At 40.3% G+C, this 15,731-nt stretch overlaps 1 protein-coding gene and 1 long non-coding RNA gene across 3 annotated transcripts in view; one reads left to right on the top strand and one right to left on the bottom strand.

The window, feature by feature from the left end:
- GLDC (glycine decarboxylase) overlaps positions 1–7,723 on the bottom strand; it is a 38,603-nt gene extending 30,880 nt beyond the window's left edge. The window contains exons 1-2 of the mRNA XM_021531687.4: positions 7,502–7,723; positions 7,327–7,405 (exon numbers count right to left, since the gene is read on the bottom strand). Coding sequence (XP_021387362.2) covers positions 7,327–7,405; positions 7,502–7,708 — 286 coding nt within the window. The 5' untranslated portion in view covers positions 7,709–7,723. The remainder of the gene's footprint in view (positions 1–7,326; positions 7,406–7,501) is intronic.
- A 396-nt stretch (positions 7,724–8,119) lies between these two features.
- Positions 8,120–15,361, top strand: LOC110471296 (uncharacterized). Of its 2 annotated transcripts, none has more exons than XR_014951485.1 (4): positions 8,120–8,238; positions 9,247–9,328; positions 11,458–11,527; positions 15,252–15,361. It is a non-coding gene; the product is annotated as an uncharacterized LOC110471296 (long non-coding RNA). The 2 variants fall into 2 exon arrangements; XR_014951484.1 differs by lacking the exon at positions 8,120–8,238 and adding an exon at positions 8,311–8,448.
- Positions 15,362–15,731: the final 370 nt, after the last annotated feature.

Here is a 15,731-nt window from a genome sequence, read left to right as displayed (position 1 = left end):
CTTGTGCTGGAAATCTCAGAAATAAACCAGACTGATTGAAGACAAGAAGCCAAAACCTAGTGAGGCTGCAAGCAGCTTAGGTAGAGATTATGCTTAAGAGTATAACCACACTCCATCTAGCATACCTACACTAAGAGGTTCCAAGACTGAATATATTTTTAATTATCACATTTTAATGAGCTACCTGTGAAGACACAGGTTAATTTTAAGCAGGGTGACAAAATACTGGAGGGTATACTCCTTCCACTCCCGCTTCACCGTACTTCCCTGCTCCTTTGGTCACAACAAGGGCAATGGCAGCAGTACAGCTCAAAATATATTTCCCAGATTTAATATACCTCTTTGAAGAGATCAGGGATAGACTCCTTACCCTTTGCCTTCTACTGTCTTGAAGTACTTCATCACAGTATGTCTTTAGGAAGACAGTTCATAAATATAACTGCAGTCATGAATAAGGGAAGTCAATAAGCCCTGGTTTATCTATTAGGCTGGCTTGCCTATGACCACATGTAAATCCATGAAGATTTCATTAATTCAGTGTTTTCTTTACACTGTTAGGGTTCTGCATTCAAGTAAGAGTGATGCAGGTAATGGTGAGAGAAGTTAATACAGAAACTGGAGTCCAGAAACCAGAGAGCAAAGCAATGAAACAAACCATTACCAGTACCTCCAGCACCAACATGAGGGGATGGAGGAGATGCAGCCAGGCTCTTAAAAGCACTGTATGCATAGCAGGAGGGCCAGAGGCTCAGGCTGGAGATGAGGAGAGCTGGGCCCAGGAGGACACTCCAGCAGTGGAGCAGGGACTCCACCTTTTGCAGTTTCATGTTCTGCCTGGGTGAAGCCCTCAGCAATCTGCTCTGACCCCACAGCAAAGCTTTGGGCAGGGGCTAGAGGCTGAGCTGGCTCTGTCTCTGTCAGTAGCCTTATTTCCCACTCTGTCAAGCCTAGGTTTCAACAGGGTATTCCCATAATGTTATTTGTGAATGGGCCCTCTTCATTGATCATTTAGTAAATAACTAATGCTCATACAAAGGCAGATGAATGTGAAACACAAGAGTGATTTTACGTATGCTTAAAAATTAATTTTTAAATTCATAATGAAGTTGCGACATTTCCAGTTTGGTCCACAAAACTGTCACCAAACTCTGAAAATAGCAGAATTTTTCTGCTCTATAAAGTATATAATTTGGAGCATATGTAGTGGAAATGTTGTATTATTCTAAGTATTTATTAATTTCTTTAAAACATATAGGATTCCTAAAAATTTTAACTTCATAGTTCACAAAACACACCTTGAAATATTTTTTGTTGTGTTGCTAATTTCTTCTTAATTCTTCCAGCAATGAGATTAAGAACAAATATGCAAAATGGGGAAATTAAACAGAAAGAAAAATGCACAATATGTAAGTAATGGTTGTACTCTGGCCACCGTCACACTCAGCTGTTTGTTTCCAGTGTTCTAAGAAATTGAAATGGCTTTATTATAGACTTATTTTATTGGGTGTACAATAAAAATTCTTTAAAAACCTGGTTCAGCAAAAAAATTGCCAGCTAAGTTACTGCAGTTGATCTTTATTTCCCTCATCAACTCATTAGAAATAATGACCAACGACAGTACTCAGAATAATGTCCACTGCTTTTGCTGTATTCCTTTCTTATAACTGGAGAAAACTTACTGAGGGTCTGAGAACTTCTGCAAGGACAGTTCCTGAATGGATGGATCCTGAATTATATATTCTGCCTTTCCTATCTGTAGAATGCTACATCTACAGATAGCAAAGGCAAAATATATCACAAAAATAGTAAGAGAGACTGAATCATCAGATCATAAAATTATATACTGCTAATTTTGCTGGTGTTTTTGTAGTTAGCACAGTAGAGTTGCCTTGAACTTGTGAGATACCTGCAAAATATGGCAATAGAGAAGGGAAGTGAAGAAAATACAAAAGCAGCAGCAGTTCAAGTTATACAACTTTAACCTTGCAATACAAAAAGGTTACTATTTGCCTGATATATTTTATTCACTTTATAGAACTGCTGATAAAAGGGGGATTAATTTATTTTCCTTAATTATTTAATTCCATCTCTTAAAAAAAGCCCCAAAAACCAGATTATATTGAAGAAAAATAGTTCCAAAGCACCATCAAGCACACAGTAATAATGCCATAGGACAGCATAGGGAAAGTGCTTGTTCCAGGTGCTGTGTTCCATAACTTCAAGATATGGGCAGAGAGCCATGGTGCCCTGCCCAGGCTACCTGTGAGGAGCAAAGTGCCCTGGGTGGTAATACAGATTCTGCACTGTGGCAACACTCCGGAGGGTAACAATTACCCCCCGCCACAGGCATCTGAATCATACTGCCTGGACACCAGCAGCAGGGAACCTGAAATGAGTAAACTAGCTCTAAAAACCCATCTGACATTAGGGGACAATTATAAATTCACCCAGAATTAATTTTTAACTGTAATTTAAAATATAAAATCCTATTAAAGAAGATCCACTGTAAAAAGAGCAGCTAATTTGGAGACAAATATAGTCTTTATTACACTGTAACTGCTTCTGAACAGTATTGCTTATAACAACATTTAGACTGGAGATCCAATTGCATTCTAAAGATTGTAGGAACTAGTGTTGATAAATTCTAAAATTTGAGAATGTATCTGGGAATGCTTGAAAAAAAAAAAACAAAAAAAAAAAAAAAAACACAAAAAAAAAAACCAAACTGGTGGAGTTTGCAGAAGTATTTTTAAATTCAACCTTTTAAAAAAATCAAATCCTGAACTAAAAAACAGAAATATAAACATATGAACAAGACCTATCATATAAAGATGGACATACCATGGCAGCACAGCAGGGATAACTACGACTGACATAGACAGTAGGTTTGTAGGGATAAAATATAGAGGATTACTCATATAAGATAATCTGTTCTTTACTTCAAATGGGTCAATCACAACATGTGTGCATAAAGCACCTTTAATAACTAAAGAAAAGCTGATCATTCAGTTTTACTTATTGTAACCCTGGGAATAAAGCTCTGTACTACCAGCTGATCACAATTAAGAATCAAACAGATGTCTAGCCTTATTGCAAATATTGACTGAACAGAGGCTACATGCCAAAATTAAGTTTCTCCTTAACTGTATCTGCAGAAAAAACTGACTGTAAACAAGCCCATCTCCCACAATTAGTTGAGGTACAGGACTGAAATTTACTGTTAGCTGAAATCAGACATTTTGCTATTTCGCTTCTACCGGAATTCAGTGGGCTTATGGCAAGAGACACTTTTAAAACGGCTTTTTTTTTTGTCTCAAAATTGACATAGCTAGTGCTGTCATCTTTCGTACCAAAGAAAGGATTTTATTTCAGAAACCTCTTAGCACAACCTACAGTCCTTCTCTTCTCCATCACAATGGCAGTACAAGAAAAAATCTGCCAATGCAGATAACACTAATAAATATTGAAAAAGCATTTTGAGTGTAGATGCACTTGTGCCATGAAAACTTGGCATTTACCAGAATAACTAGTCATTCAGACTTAAGACAGATCATGGAATCATTTAGGTCGAAAAACACCTCCAAGATCATCAGCTCCAACATCTGACTGATTAGAACCCTGTCACATAAACCATGGCACGTAGTGCCATGTCCAGTTGTTTCTTGAATACCTCCAGGAATGGTTCCTCCCTACACAGTCTATTCCCATGCCTGACCACTCTTTCAGAGGAGAAATTTTTACTGATTTCTAAGCTGAACCTCCCCTGGCACAGCTTGAGGCAATTTGCTCTTGTTCTGTCCCTTGTTGTCTGGAGGAAGAGGCCAAACCCCACCTGGCTGTACCCTCCTGTCAGGCAGCTGTAGAGTTGTGATGTGTCCCTGAGCCTCCTTTTCTCCAGCCTGAACAACCCCAGCTCCATCAGCTGCTCCTCACAGGACTTGTGCTCCAGACCCTTCCCCAGCTTTGTAGACTTTCTCTGGACACTCTCCAGCACCTCAGTGCCTTTCTTGTAGTGAGGGGACAAAAACAACATGCAATTCAAGTTGCGGTCTCACAACCTGAGTGCCGAGTACAGGGGACAATCCCTGCCCTGCTCCTGCTGGCCACTCTGTTGCTGGCACAGCCCAGGATGCCATTGTCCCTCTTGGCCACCTGGGCACTGCTGGCTCATGCTCAGCTGCTGTCACCAGCACCCCCAGGGCCTTTTCCTGTGGGCAGCTCTGCAGCCACTCTGCCCCAGCCTGTGGCACTGCCTGGGGCTGCTGTGACCCAGGGGCAGGACCAGCACTGGCCTTGTTGTACCTCACACCACTGGCCTTGGCCATGATCCAGCCTGTGCAGATCCCTCTGCAGAGCCTTCCTGCCCTCAGGAAATGTCCAGGTAAGTAAGGTTTTTAACCTTACTTAGTTTAAAAACTAAGTAAAAAGTTTAAAAACTTTCTCTCTATATATGTGTTATGTCCTTCAGTGAAGTAATGAAGCTTCATTCTTCCACTGAAGAGTAGGTCTGTGATAAAATGTCTAAGAGAGAACACAGATACAAAACAGTGTGCTTCTACTGTAATCAGAGGTTTTATTTATCATCAGTGGAATATGTAATGCCATATAAATAAGCTCTTTAACACATGCTACATTGACAGGAGACTCTTTTTTCCTTTTCTTTACTGCCATTGCATTCACATATTTGATTCATTTTCCTTCTTTTAGACAACTTGTGAGATTATCAATTGAAGGATCTTTTAATGTGATCTTTTCTACTGACACACACCGTATCAAAACTTGAAGATTATATATCAAATGTACACATCAACTATACACACCTGAGAGGAGGTCTACAGCTATGAAAGCTTTCCAAAACACCCAAATGTAATTGCAGAGACCCATGATACATAGACATACTTTTTGTGGTGGGTGTGTGGTTTTCTTAAACTGCATGTCTAATTCTATCTGTAAGGATTGACTTCAATGCAAGCTCAGCTGTGTTTGTTACCATAAAGGAATAGCTCTAGAACAGTTCATTTGTTCAGCTGCACTCAAATTTGTGGGATCACTATGATTACATTTTTGAGTTATAAAGACAAGTGGAAGTTGCTGTGTTTGTAATATAAATTTTTTAAATGCTGAAGTTCATTGAATAATGTGGTTTGCATTGCCTTGTTTTGTTCTCTCCACATGTGGAAGGATTCATGCAAATAAAAACAAATGTTTAAATTAAAATATAATACAGCTTTCATGGCACTGGCCAATTTTGCTAATTCCCTTTAGTAAAAGGTATATGATAGAGAAATAATGCCCCATCCTTACATAAGAAATATCTTCCTGGTGATTGGAAAGTGTTCTAACAGTACATGAAAGAGGAAGCATGCTTCACTCAGATTACAGTGTTCTGGGTATGAGATGCTCAATGTGATGCTGTACAATTTTAAGCTGAGGCTTTAAACTCCTCTTTGAAAAGTGGTGGAATTTTCTGCTACCAGTTCAGTGAAAAACTAGTGACAAACAACTACACATTAAATTATAAAAGATAGTCCAGCACACTGGCTGCAAAAGAAAAACACAGTTGTATAAAGAAAAAAAGGTTTTCTGTACCTCATGCAAGCATCTCTTTTGAAAACTCACTGTAGCATGCTGGACAATGTGAGACTGCATCACAGTCACATTCTTTCAAAGTTTACTCTAAGGGAACAAGAACAGCATAGCAAGTGGAGCAAAATGCCAGTGAACTAAATACACTGTTAACTAATAAGGTCCTGTTACACTGTGAGAACTCAGCTACAAAAGGACATCAACTTATGCACCACCATGTAGGAGACATACACTCAAAAATACTAAGAAAATCAGCATTTGAGCACTGCATCAAGATTGTGACTTAGGCGGATGTCACCAGTTTAGTTTTCAATAATGTATAAGTATTTTGGTGCCCACTATCCTATATTACTTTTATGTATGTTTTGGTGAAGTAAAATTTTTTAAGAGTATCATATTAATTAATAATAGTGAAAATCACTTCTTAGTCAGGGAGTACCTTGAGTGAAACACATTAACCATAAGGAAATATGACAAGCAGTACTTTCAGCAGTTATACAGACACAAGAAGGCTGTTAAATTCTGCTTCTCCACCCAGCCTCTCCTCATTTTAATAAGAAAGTTATGAAAGGCTAAAATACTATTGTACTAATAAAAAAATTTAGAGGTAGAAACTATCATTCCCTGTTGTATCCCTCCTGGCTAGAATCTGTCTTTTCAGAGTCTAGTTTTCCTGGCTGTTCATTGTGGTGCTGCCTCTCATGCGTGATGTCATTTCAGAGTAACCAGATTGAACTGGCCAGGAACCTCACCGGAGCTGCAGGCCTAAAGTTTACACTCGAATTACAGCACACGGATGAGCAATAAGAAAATGTCAGCAGGAGGAATCAAGTTTTCTACAAATCAGGCAAAGGATTGTGACACAAAAATTAAGCTAATACTGATGTAACTGGATCGCACATCTGAATGCCCATTGAGCTTTGTTAGTTTTAGTGTAATTGTTTAGCACTGGGGATTTTTAAATGCTTCTTTCACTTACGGGACTTCTAGCATCATGTTCACAGACTTCACTCAAAAATGCAGTTATGCAAAAATTTTGTACTGTGCTTGCTAACTCTTAAAAACATTAATATCTAAAACCTCATGAAATCACATCAAGCAATTTGCTGAGCTACTGTAGTGCCACAATAGCTAACTCAGATGTTTAGTATTCTTGCAGTTTACCCATAACACTCAATTAGAGAGATTTAAAATTCTGGCCATTAGTCTACTGTGTATCCATAACACGGAGACAAAGACTTTCCATGTTATGAAAATATGCAGGTAAATACTGGGCGGGGGGTGGGGGAGGAGGAATAACAAAGAAATCCTGCAGATACATAAGAACTACCAAAAGGCAGTGGCCCATTGAAGCCACGGTCCACACTAAGGGAAGGATTTTTAGTCGTACTTTTCCCTTCACATTAGGCTCTTCGGACAAAGTCAATGGAGCACTTGAGCTCCAAACCGGGTTTTCGAGCAGTCCCTGTCCGCTACACTTATTTTCCTACCGATTTCCGAGAGGAGAGCAATAAACGCAGCAGCCAAATTACGGAGTTGGTCGGAGAAGAATGAAGCGTCGGTGATTGTGCTGCTACGCTTCTTTAAGTCCTACGCTGCACTTCTAACTAGGATCAAAGCGCCACACGTGTCAGCGGGGACACCGAGGCACGGGGTGCGCACCCGAGTCCCCCCACCCCCACGGGCGACCGGAAGGGGCCGCGGGGAGCCCGGGAGCACCCGGGCCATGCGGTCACTTACAGACGTGGTCATCCATCCTCAGCGGCCTCCGGAGGCGGATGCTGGCCGGGATGGTTTTGTCCATCAGCTCCTCGACGCTCTGCAAGAAGCGCCCGCACGCCCTGGTTATCTCCCGCGGGGCGGCACAGCCCGCACCGACGGTCCGGCCGCGCAGCTCCCGACGCACGGCGCCTACCTGCACCCCGACGGTTCGCAGCATCTCCCGCTTCTCCCGCTCCCGGGGCCCGATGTGCCGCCGGGAGAAGTCATCGTGCCGCGGCAGGAGCTGCTCGATGCACCGCGCCGCCTCCCCGCCGCCCCAGCGCCGCTGCCCCGCCGCCGCCCGCAGGTGCGGCGCCCCGCGGGCCGCCAGCCGCCCCCACCAGCGCCCGCAGCTCTGCATGCCCCGCACAGCCCGCACAGCCCCGCGCGGCCCCGCACAGCCCCGCACGGCCCCGCACAGCCCCGCACGGCTCCGCACGGCCCCGCACAGCTCCGCACAGCCCGCGCCGGGCGCTCACCCTTGTGCGCGGGGGCGGCGCGGCGCGGCCCCCACCGCCCGCGCCAATGGGGCCCGGGGGCGGCGCCGCGCTCGCCCCGCCCGCCGCCACCTGCGCGCCCGCCCCGGCCCTGACCCCCGCCGAGCATCCCGCCGCCTGACCCGGCTCTGCCCCGGCGCACGGGCACACCCCGGAGGACATTTTCCCAGCAGAGAGTTTTCGTTCACAACAGCCTTGCTCGGATAGGAGAAAAAGGTTTCTGTGTTTCCTTAGCAGAGCGTCGACTTGCTTTCGAGTGGCGAGCTTTAGGATGAGCAGCGCACTGTCCACATCTTGGTGATGTTAGTCTTGGGGAGCGGAAATTGGAACCCACTTTTCCTCATCTTTCAGCTCTGTGTCTCTCTGAGGATGATACTATCATAGTTACACACTTGTATGTTTGTTTATAAACGTTTCTTCATCTTCTAGAACTAACCCCAGAGCTGCCACACTGAGGATATATATTTGAGTCAACATTTAAATAAAATAACAATGAAAGAAAAATAAATTTCCAAGATGTTCATTAGTTTCATCTTAATTGTATCACAGATCTACTAACTCCTGAATTTAGTAAGATAACTGATCACTGCTTTGGAACCTAAAGGTAAGTTTACTTTGCACCAAAGATCACTAATTTATGCAAGCTCTCCACTTCTGTAGTAAACATGAAATTACTTCTCTGATATAATCTGAGCTATAATAAATACTTTATTATAAGAGAAAAGGCCCTCACAAATTTTTGGCAGTATGTATTTGAACTAATGATTTGAGTCCCTGGTTTCAGAATCAGAGATCCCCAAATTAAGTGAGATGAAGCTTGCTTTGAACAGCAAAGCTGTTTGCTGCAAGGGTTCATGATACAAATCCAGTACTGACTTTAACTGATTGCTATTAAAATATACATATATGTTGCTTTTTTCCTCTATCTGTATATATTGTTTCTATACAAATATGATAGTGGCAGGAAGGACATTAAAACTCTGCTATGGATTTTATCTTGAAATCATGTAAGTGAAATAGGAATATTAGAAAAATACATTAAAACCATGATATTAACAAATCAATTCCTGTTATGACTTTGTACCTACATAATTCCTTTTTAAAGCTATTCTAAAGCTTTTTGAAAAAAATTGCAGATTGTTCAAATATTCTTTCAGACTATGTTCAAATCATAATTGTTCTTAAAAAATTATCCCTTTTCTCTGTCAGGTAGCATCAGGATGATATTTCACACAAATGAAGACATTACAGTCAGCCCACTCAAAATTATAACTTTGACAGAATGGTTTCTTGAGTGTGAAGTCAGAGTTTTATAGCTGTCTTAGGAAGTGAAGTCTGAGGAAATAAGAGAAGCATCCATCCTAAACAATATATTTTTAATCCATACTTCTTTATTTCCCAGAACTAACCGAGGTTTAGTTCAACTTGAAAACTGTGCTTTGGAGCAGGAAGACTGGAGAGGTGTGCCACACAGTAATGTCAAGGTATGCTCACTTCACCTTGGAAAGCACATCTGGAGTGCTTTGTTAAGCCACTCTATGGACAATGCTTTTTTAATCAGAACCTCAGCACAGACTTCAGCTTAGCATGGGCTATGTGTAATCACTGTTGTAGAGTACAAGCCTAGTTTATGTGTTTGATCAGTTAGACAGCTCTTTAGCAGCCTCTTGAAAATGATTATTTATTGCTTTAACTAGCAAAACAGGAATCTTGAACAAAAGATGCAATAGAAAGTGAAGCTTGGATATCAAAGGTGACTAGTGCTTTGATATCAAATCAAGAAAAGCTAGCTAGTCTTGCAGCTTTGAATAAATTTATCACTTCAAAAATACATAGCCAACAAAACCAACTGTTTTATTCATGTATATCAGCAGAAGGAAGGTTTCTTGGAAGAGAAGAAAGGATTGGGAAATCATATCTTGATGAGCTGGCCATGTGAGCTGCATGTAGATTTTTGGGACAAGATAAAGCACAAGACTTTAAAAAGAGTGCCCTATATCCTTTAAATTAAAGTCATATGTTATATGTACTTTTTCTAACACTGATATTTTTAAGCTGATATTTTTAAGCTTTCTCTGAATGTCTTGACACCAATTGTGATTTAAATAAAAGATCTATTGCAGTTCTAATACGCAAGGTTCATGGGTGGTGATGGAACTATCCTTCTGTGCTCTTTTAAAATAATAAATTATCAAAATAAGAAAATTGTGTTGTATTCTTTTAATATTCACTCCAGTTCCCTCCTATAACCCAGAGAGGAAAATCTATGCCAACTGATGTGCCTCTGCACCACTGTACCAGAGAACATAGAGATTGGTCAGATTACAGTGTTATCTGTAGTCATAACCAATTTCTGATACTGGCCAGTGACAGCTACCTAAGGAGAAACACAAGACTAGGCAAAAAGATGTACTGATACCAATGTGTAGTATTTCAGTTACCATTCTGGGATTTCTGCATTTAGTAGTCCTTAATGTACTTTCTTCCTAAATTTTTTCCACTTATCACTGAACCCATGTAAACTAGTAATGGAGTAAATATAGAAGTTTACTCTTGAAAAGCAGTCATATTATAATCCTATTTTCCTTTATCTAAAATTCCTTAAAGTACTGAAAAGCACTCATAATATTATGGAAATTTTAACAAGTAAAGCAAAAAAAAAAAAAAAAAAAAAAGCGAGTATCAGTACAGACTTAGTCCAACATATGCTGACCTCTGTTCTAATGCAAGATTTGTTCTGTAGAAATTCCTCGAAAGAAAAAAAGGCTTTAGCAGATTAAATTTTTATCTCCATGCTTGCTTCTGTTTATGGTTTTGTAGTGTAACTGTAATTGGATTTTTACTCTATTGCTGTCTTTTAATTTGAGACACTTTAATACAGAACTTTTTCTCTTCTGGAAATATTTCTGTAAAATGACTCTTTGTTTAAAATAATATTTGAAAAGTACTATGGCAGCCAATATATAAAGAACAATGCAGCTTCTTGTACACCAACACCCTCAAGTCATTATCTTCAGGGCTGCTCTCAATCTGTCTCTGACCAGACAGTATTTGTGCTTGAGATTCCCCTGACCCATGTGCTGGACCTCACACTTGACCTTGTTGAAGTTCCAGAGGTTTACACAGGCACACCTCTCAAGCCAGGTTGCTGTGGATGGCATCCCTGCCCTCCAGCATGTTGACTGATCCAAACAGATTGGTGTTGTCATCACTGGTCTCTACGTGGACATTGAGCAATTGATCACAACTGTTTGAGTGCAACCATCCAGCCAATTCCTTACCCACTGAATGATTCACCCATCAAATCCATGTCTCTCCAGTTCAGAGACAAGAATGTTGAGCAGCACACTGTCCAATGCTTTGCACATGTCCAGGTAAATGATGTCAGTTGTTCCCCCCTCATCCAATGCTATAATCCTTCACAGAAGGCTCCAAACTTGTCAGGCACAATTTGCCTTAGTGAAGCCATGCTGGCTGTCACCAATCACCTCCCTGTCCTCCACATGCCCTAGAATGGTTTCCACAAGGATCTTCTCCATGGTCTTTCTGGGCACTGAAATGACACTGCCTGGCCTGTAGTTCACTGGGTCTTCCTTATTTTCATGTTTTCCAGAATGGTTATCCTTCCTCTTTTCCAGTCAGCAGGGACTCCATCAGACTGGGGATATTCACTGAATATACATGTAAGTATCCATGAATATTAACCTTGGAGTATAGCCCTTCCAATTCCATTTCATGTGTGGACAAATGCTGAAGAAAGCAAGCGTCAGAAGGTTTTTAAGGTGCTATGTATTAGTTTGGTTTTTGCATTCCTTCTGTCAGAGAGCACTGGAGTCCTGCTTTCCCTTCCAACTAGGTATTCCAGGAGTTAAGAGCAACTCCAGGCATGGTTCCACAGGTACAGTCATAGCTGGGTGAGCCAGGTTTTGGTAGTAGGATCCATTGATAGTCCCAGGCAAGAGATGAGCCAGGTTCAGGCAAATGTAAAAGGAGATGAGACTACAGGTAGGACAATAGATCAAGTTTCATCTTCAATCTTAAGTCTATGCAGCAGACAGGACTAAAGACAGTGAGTAATGGACATCTGAGAGCTACATTCAGGAGGAAAACTAGCTACCAAGAGGTCTGCCCAGCTAGCAGGGGCAGACTAGGCTGGAGACCAGCATATGGCAAGACAGCTGAGGGTCTAGGGCTGTGGTGAAATGGAGACCTTGGGCTCACAAGCAGTGTGTGCATGCCCTGGGTGAACCTGGTCAGGGTCAGTAGATTCCAGAGGTGCACTTGGTTTCTGGACTTTCTCCCGTAACAATCACATGGTTAGGTAGGGACCCTCTGCAGGCTTTGCCCACAGGCTTTTAAATTATTCTAAACCTGCCTTAATAATCCAGTCCTCTGGCAAAAAAAAATATCTTAATCCTTCAACCTTTTAAACCCCTTTTAAACCTTTTTCATACTTCACCTCCTTTTATATTTGGAGTTGGCGATATCCACAGAAGAGATAAAGAGCATTAACTCCAAACATCACTGTTTTGATCTCCACCTGCCACTTTGCTCACTCATGCTGCAACTAACTGAACTGACAGACACTTCCTTGACAGATAGCCAAGCAGGGCAGCTGCTGCTCAGTCTATGGCAAACACTTCTCCTTCCTAAAACTCACATGACAATCAATAACATGGGCTTTTTTCCATTTAATCACTGTCAATCCTTACAATCCTTACAAAAACCCACTAATGTCCTCTATAAACCTTCCCAAGAAGGCCAGGAGGACCTGCACTTGATTTCTTACAAAGGCAGAATTATTTGCTGCTGTGTTTTTCTAGTATCTCTTTTCTGCCATTTGCTCTTTTTTAAGTTGGTTCAAAGGTAAGCTTGATAGACCTTGAATGCAAATTCAGTTACTTAATACAGGGTATGTTAACCCTTTTATCATGTTGTTTGTGTCCATTGGCTTTTAAATACTGAATATGGCTATATGATAAGAGCAATGCCTATGTAAATATATCAGGAGGTGTTATCTATTATTATGAATACCTATGTAATAGACATTGCATTACAAGAACTTCTCTTGCCTAATCTAGTTTTATTAGGCAATAAAAATGTTCTCCCTGGCACAGAGAGACCTGTATAGTGCTGACCCTAACAGGTGTATCATGATGACAAGGTACTGAGATGTTCTTTGGGAAATAAGCATCTGACCTCTCTTATTCTTATCTAGGAGTTAAAGGTATTACGCAACAGAATACGCAGATTTTGCAAATTCAGGAAGTCTAAAAGTTGAGACTTGTTTTTTTTTTCAGAAGACTAGATTTTGTATATCCATAGAATTTTTTTTTTTTATTTTTAGAGTAGAAAGGGAATTACCATTACCTTTCTTTGTTCTTCAGCTAGCACACCTATACAAGCTGAGATGACAGCTTCAGCAAAAACTTTTCTTTCAAAAAATATCTCAAATCCTAGATGTCTATCTAGATTATTAGTCCAAGAGATATTAGTGAAACCATCACTCATCTTGAAAAACACCGAATAAAAGTCCTCCTCCTTTTGCAAGACTGGGTCACAGCTGCTTGTTTTTCAGGGTTTGAACAAGTTCCCTTAGTAACAGGGAACCCATTACAAAGCCATTTTCCTTGCCTCTGCTTGAGGTAAAAGTCTGTTAATTCCTCACTATAAATCAGAGAAGCTTCAATACAGCAAATCTCTTTCATCTTTGTATCTTTGCATCAAGAAAAAATCCTGCAGTTCCTTAGGGGCACTTCCCTTTTGGGGGAGTTTCTGAGTCCTCATCTGCTTAAAGAAAGCTTTTGCTTTCCGAACTGCAATGATTGATGATATTAAGGGATTATTGAGACCAGTTCTGCAAATGCAGCAAATGATTCCATCAAAACATACTTTCTATCTGGCTCTGGGTGGCCTATAATTGGTTATGGCATTGTGTTTGATCATAGTCTGACTATGCCTACATATACATAGATTTATCCATTTAAATGCCAGTGAAGTTCCTGAGTGAGTCAACATCAGATTTCATTATATTGTGTCCATCCTAAAAAGAGGGGTGATTTTCTTGGATGAATAAATTATCACAGGAGATTAATATCACAGGCAGTACAAGGTAGGAAGTGGTACTGCATGGTGAGGATATGAGAATGAAAGAAATGGGACTAGTTCATCCGATACCAAACTAGAAGCTGCAAAGATTGGTTCAGCTATCTTCTTGACCATTTGAAGTTGGTTAGAGCATGTGGTATTTTTCAAACTCCTAGTGAATATATCTACATGAACTCTCAAATATAGATCAAGACTGAACCAGCAGTGAAGAATCTGTCTCTGAAATCAAAAGTGAATAAATACTTTAATGTTACATAATATCTTAGTTAACATATAACTTAGAAAAAGAGTAAGATGTTGCAATGTCCTGGTTGTGGTATTAGATATCTTTTTGCTGCTCCTGTTAAAAAAAAAAAAAAAAAAAGTATCAAGCATGGCTACAATATAATCTTCTTAAAAGGACTGGCTCACACACACTTAGTAGACTTCTTAGGATGCAGACATACTTCCTGTACACATGCCAAGTACAGTAAGCATGCTTTACCTGACCATGACTTGCCATTCACTTATGATCCCCCAGAGACTGCACATGATTTGTACAGTCATGATTCTGCAGTTCTGGCCACAGAGCCTGCATTAATGTCGATTCAGTGCAGTACTGCATTAACATACTTTGACTCTCTACAGGATTTAAACATGATAATGAGCTTCAACTAATCCAGAATTTTGTTCTTTTAGTGCAGCATGGTAAGGCAATATCCTGACTCATATGGAGAAGGAAAAATTCTCAGACTTTGAGGAAGAACTGGGAAGGCAAACTGCAATAAGAAAATGAAAAATACAGCTTGGGATATCTACTTGACAGATTGATAGGAAATGCTGGTCATTATCAATATGGTTTGTGTGGAAGGGTGATGGAATAAGCAGTTGGTTATTCCATCCGAATAGAAACTGCAACAGGACTGACCAGTGGCAAAGAATAAGAGAAAAAACTGAGGGTGAGTTAGGAGTAATAGAGAATCTAACACAAAAAGATAGTCAAATATCTACCTATCTACGAAATAAGGTATGTGTCCTAGGGAGAAAACAGCAATCTTAAATATTCTAAAAATATATTCTAATTCATATGTCTAGAGACTAGATAAAACCTGCAGAGGAACACCTAAATCTTAATTTCACGACTTTCAGTGCTTCAGTTGATTTGGATGTAAAGCTAGCCAACAGATAATTAAATTAGCATGGCCATATACAATGATGAGTGAAGTTGGGAAATCTCAGATGCTACTAACAATTTGTTTGCTGTTTTTCAACATAATTATGATAAAGAACACACTGTCTCATATAATTTTCTCATTACAGCCACGTTCCCAAAGGATGACATGGCAAAATGTTAAGTAGTAGATGAACAGAAGCAAGAGGAAGTCGGCTTTTCCATAGCACTAGCTTCTGAAAACTATATAGTTTCCCACTAATCTGCTTTTATAGCACTCTATACCTGTTATCCATGGATTAATCTCTCTATCTTCATTTTTCTATGTACACCTAGTTAATTAAGGATAGCCTGTTAATTTACTACTGCTGTATGAGAACATTAGAGATCACTATCTTTTAACAGTGCTAATATATTAGCCTGCCTAAGTGCAAATATTTAAGATGTATCTTCTATGTGCTTACGCTTTCCAATTGCAAAATGGCGTTATGCAATTCTGTCTTTGGTAATCTTTTTAAAAAGTTGAAATAAATAATAGGATCAGATCACATTTGGTTTTTACTTGATTAAGGTTTCCATGAACTAGAAATACAGCCTCCAAAAATTTTGCAGAAGGTAAGAGCACAATC

The sequence above is a fragment of the Lonchura striata genome, chromosome Z (assembly GCF_050655825.1).
Source record: "Lonchura striata isolate lonStrDom1 chromosome Z, ASM5065582v1, whole genome shotgun sequence".
Taxonomy (NCBI): domain Eukaryota; kingdom Metazoa; phylum Chordata; class Aves; order Passeriformes; family Estrildidae; genus Lonchura; species Lonchura striata.
Note: the sequence above shows the minus strand (reverse complement) of the source record. Positions and strands in the feature narration are given on the sequence as shown.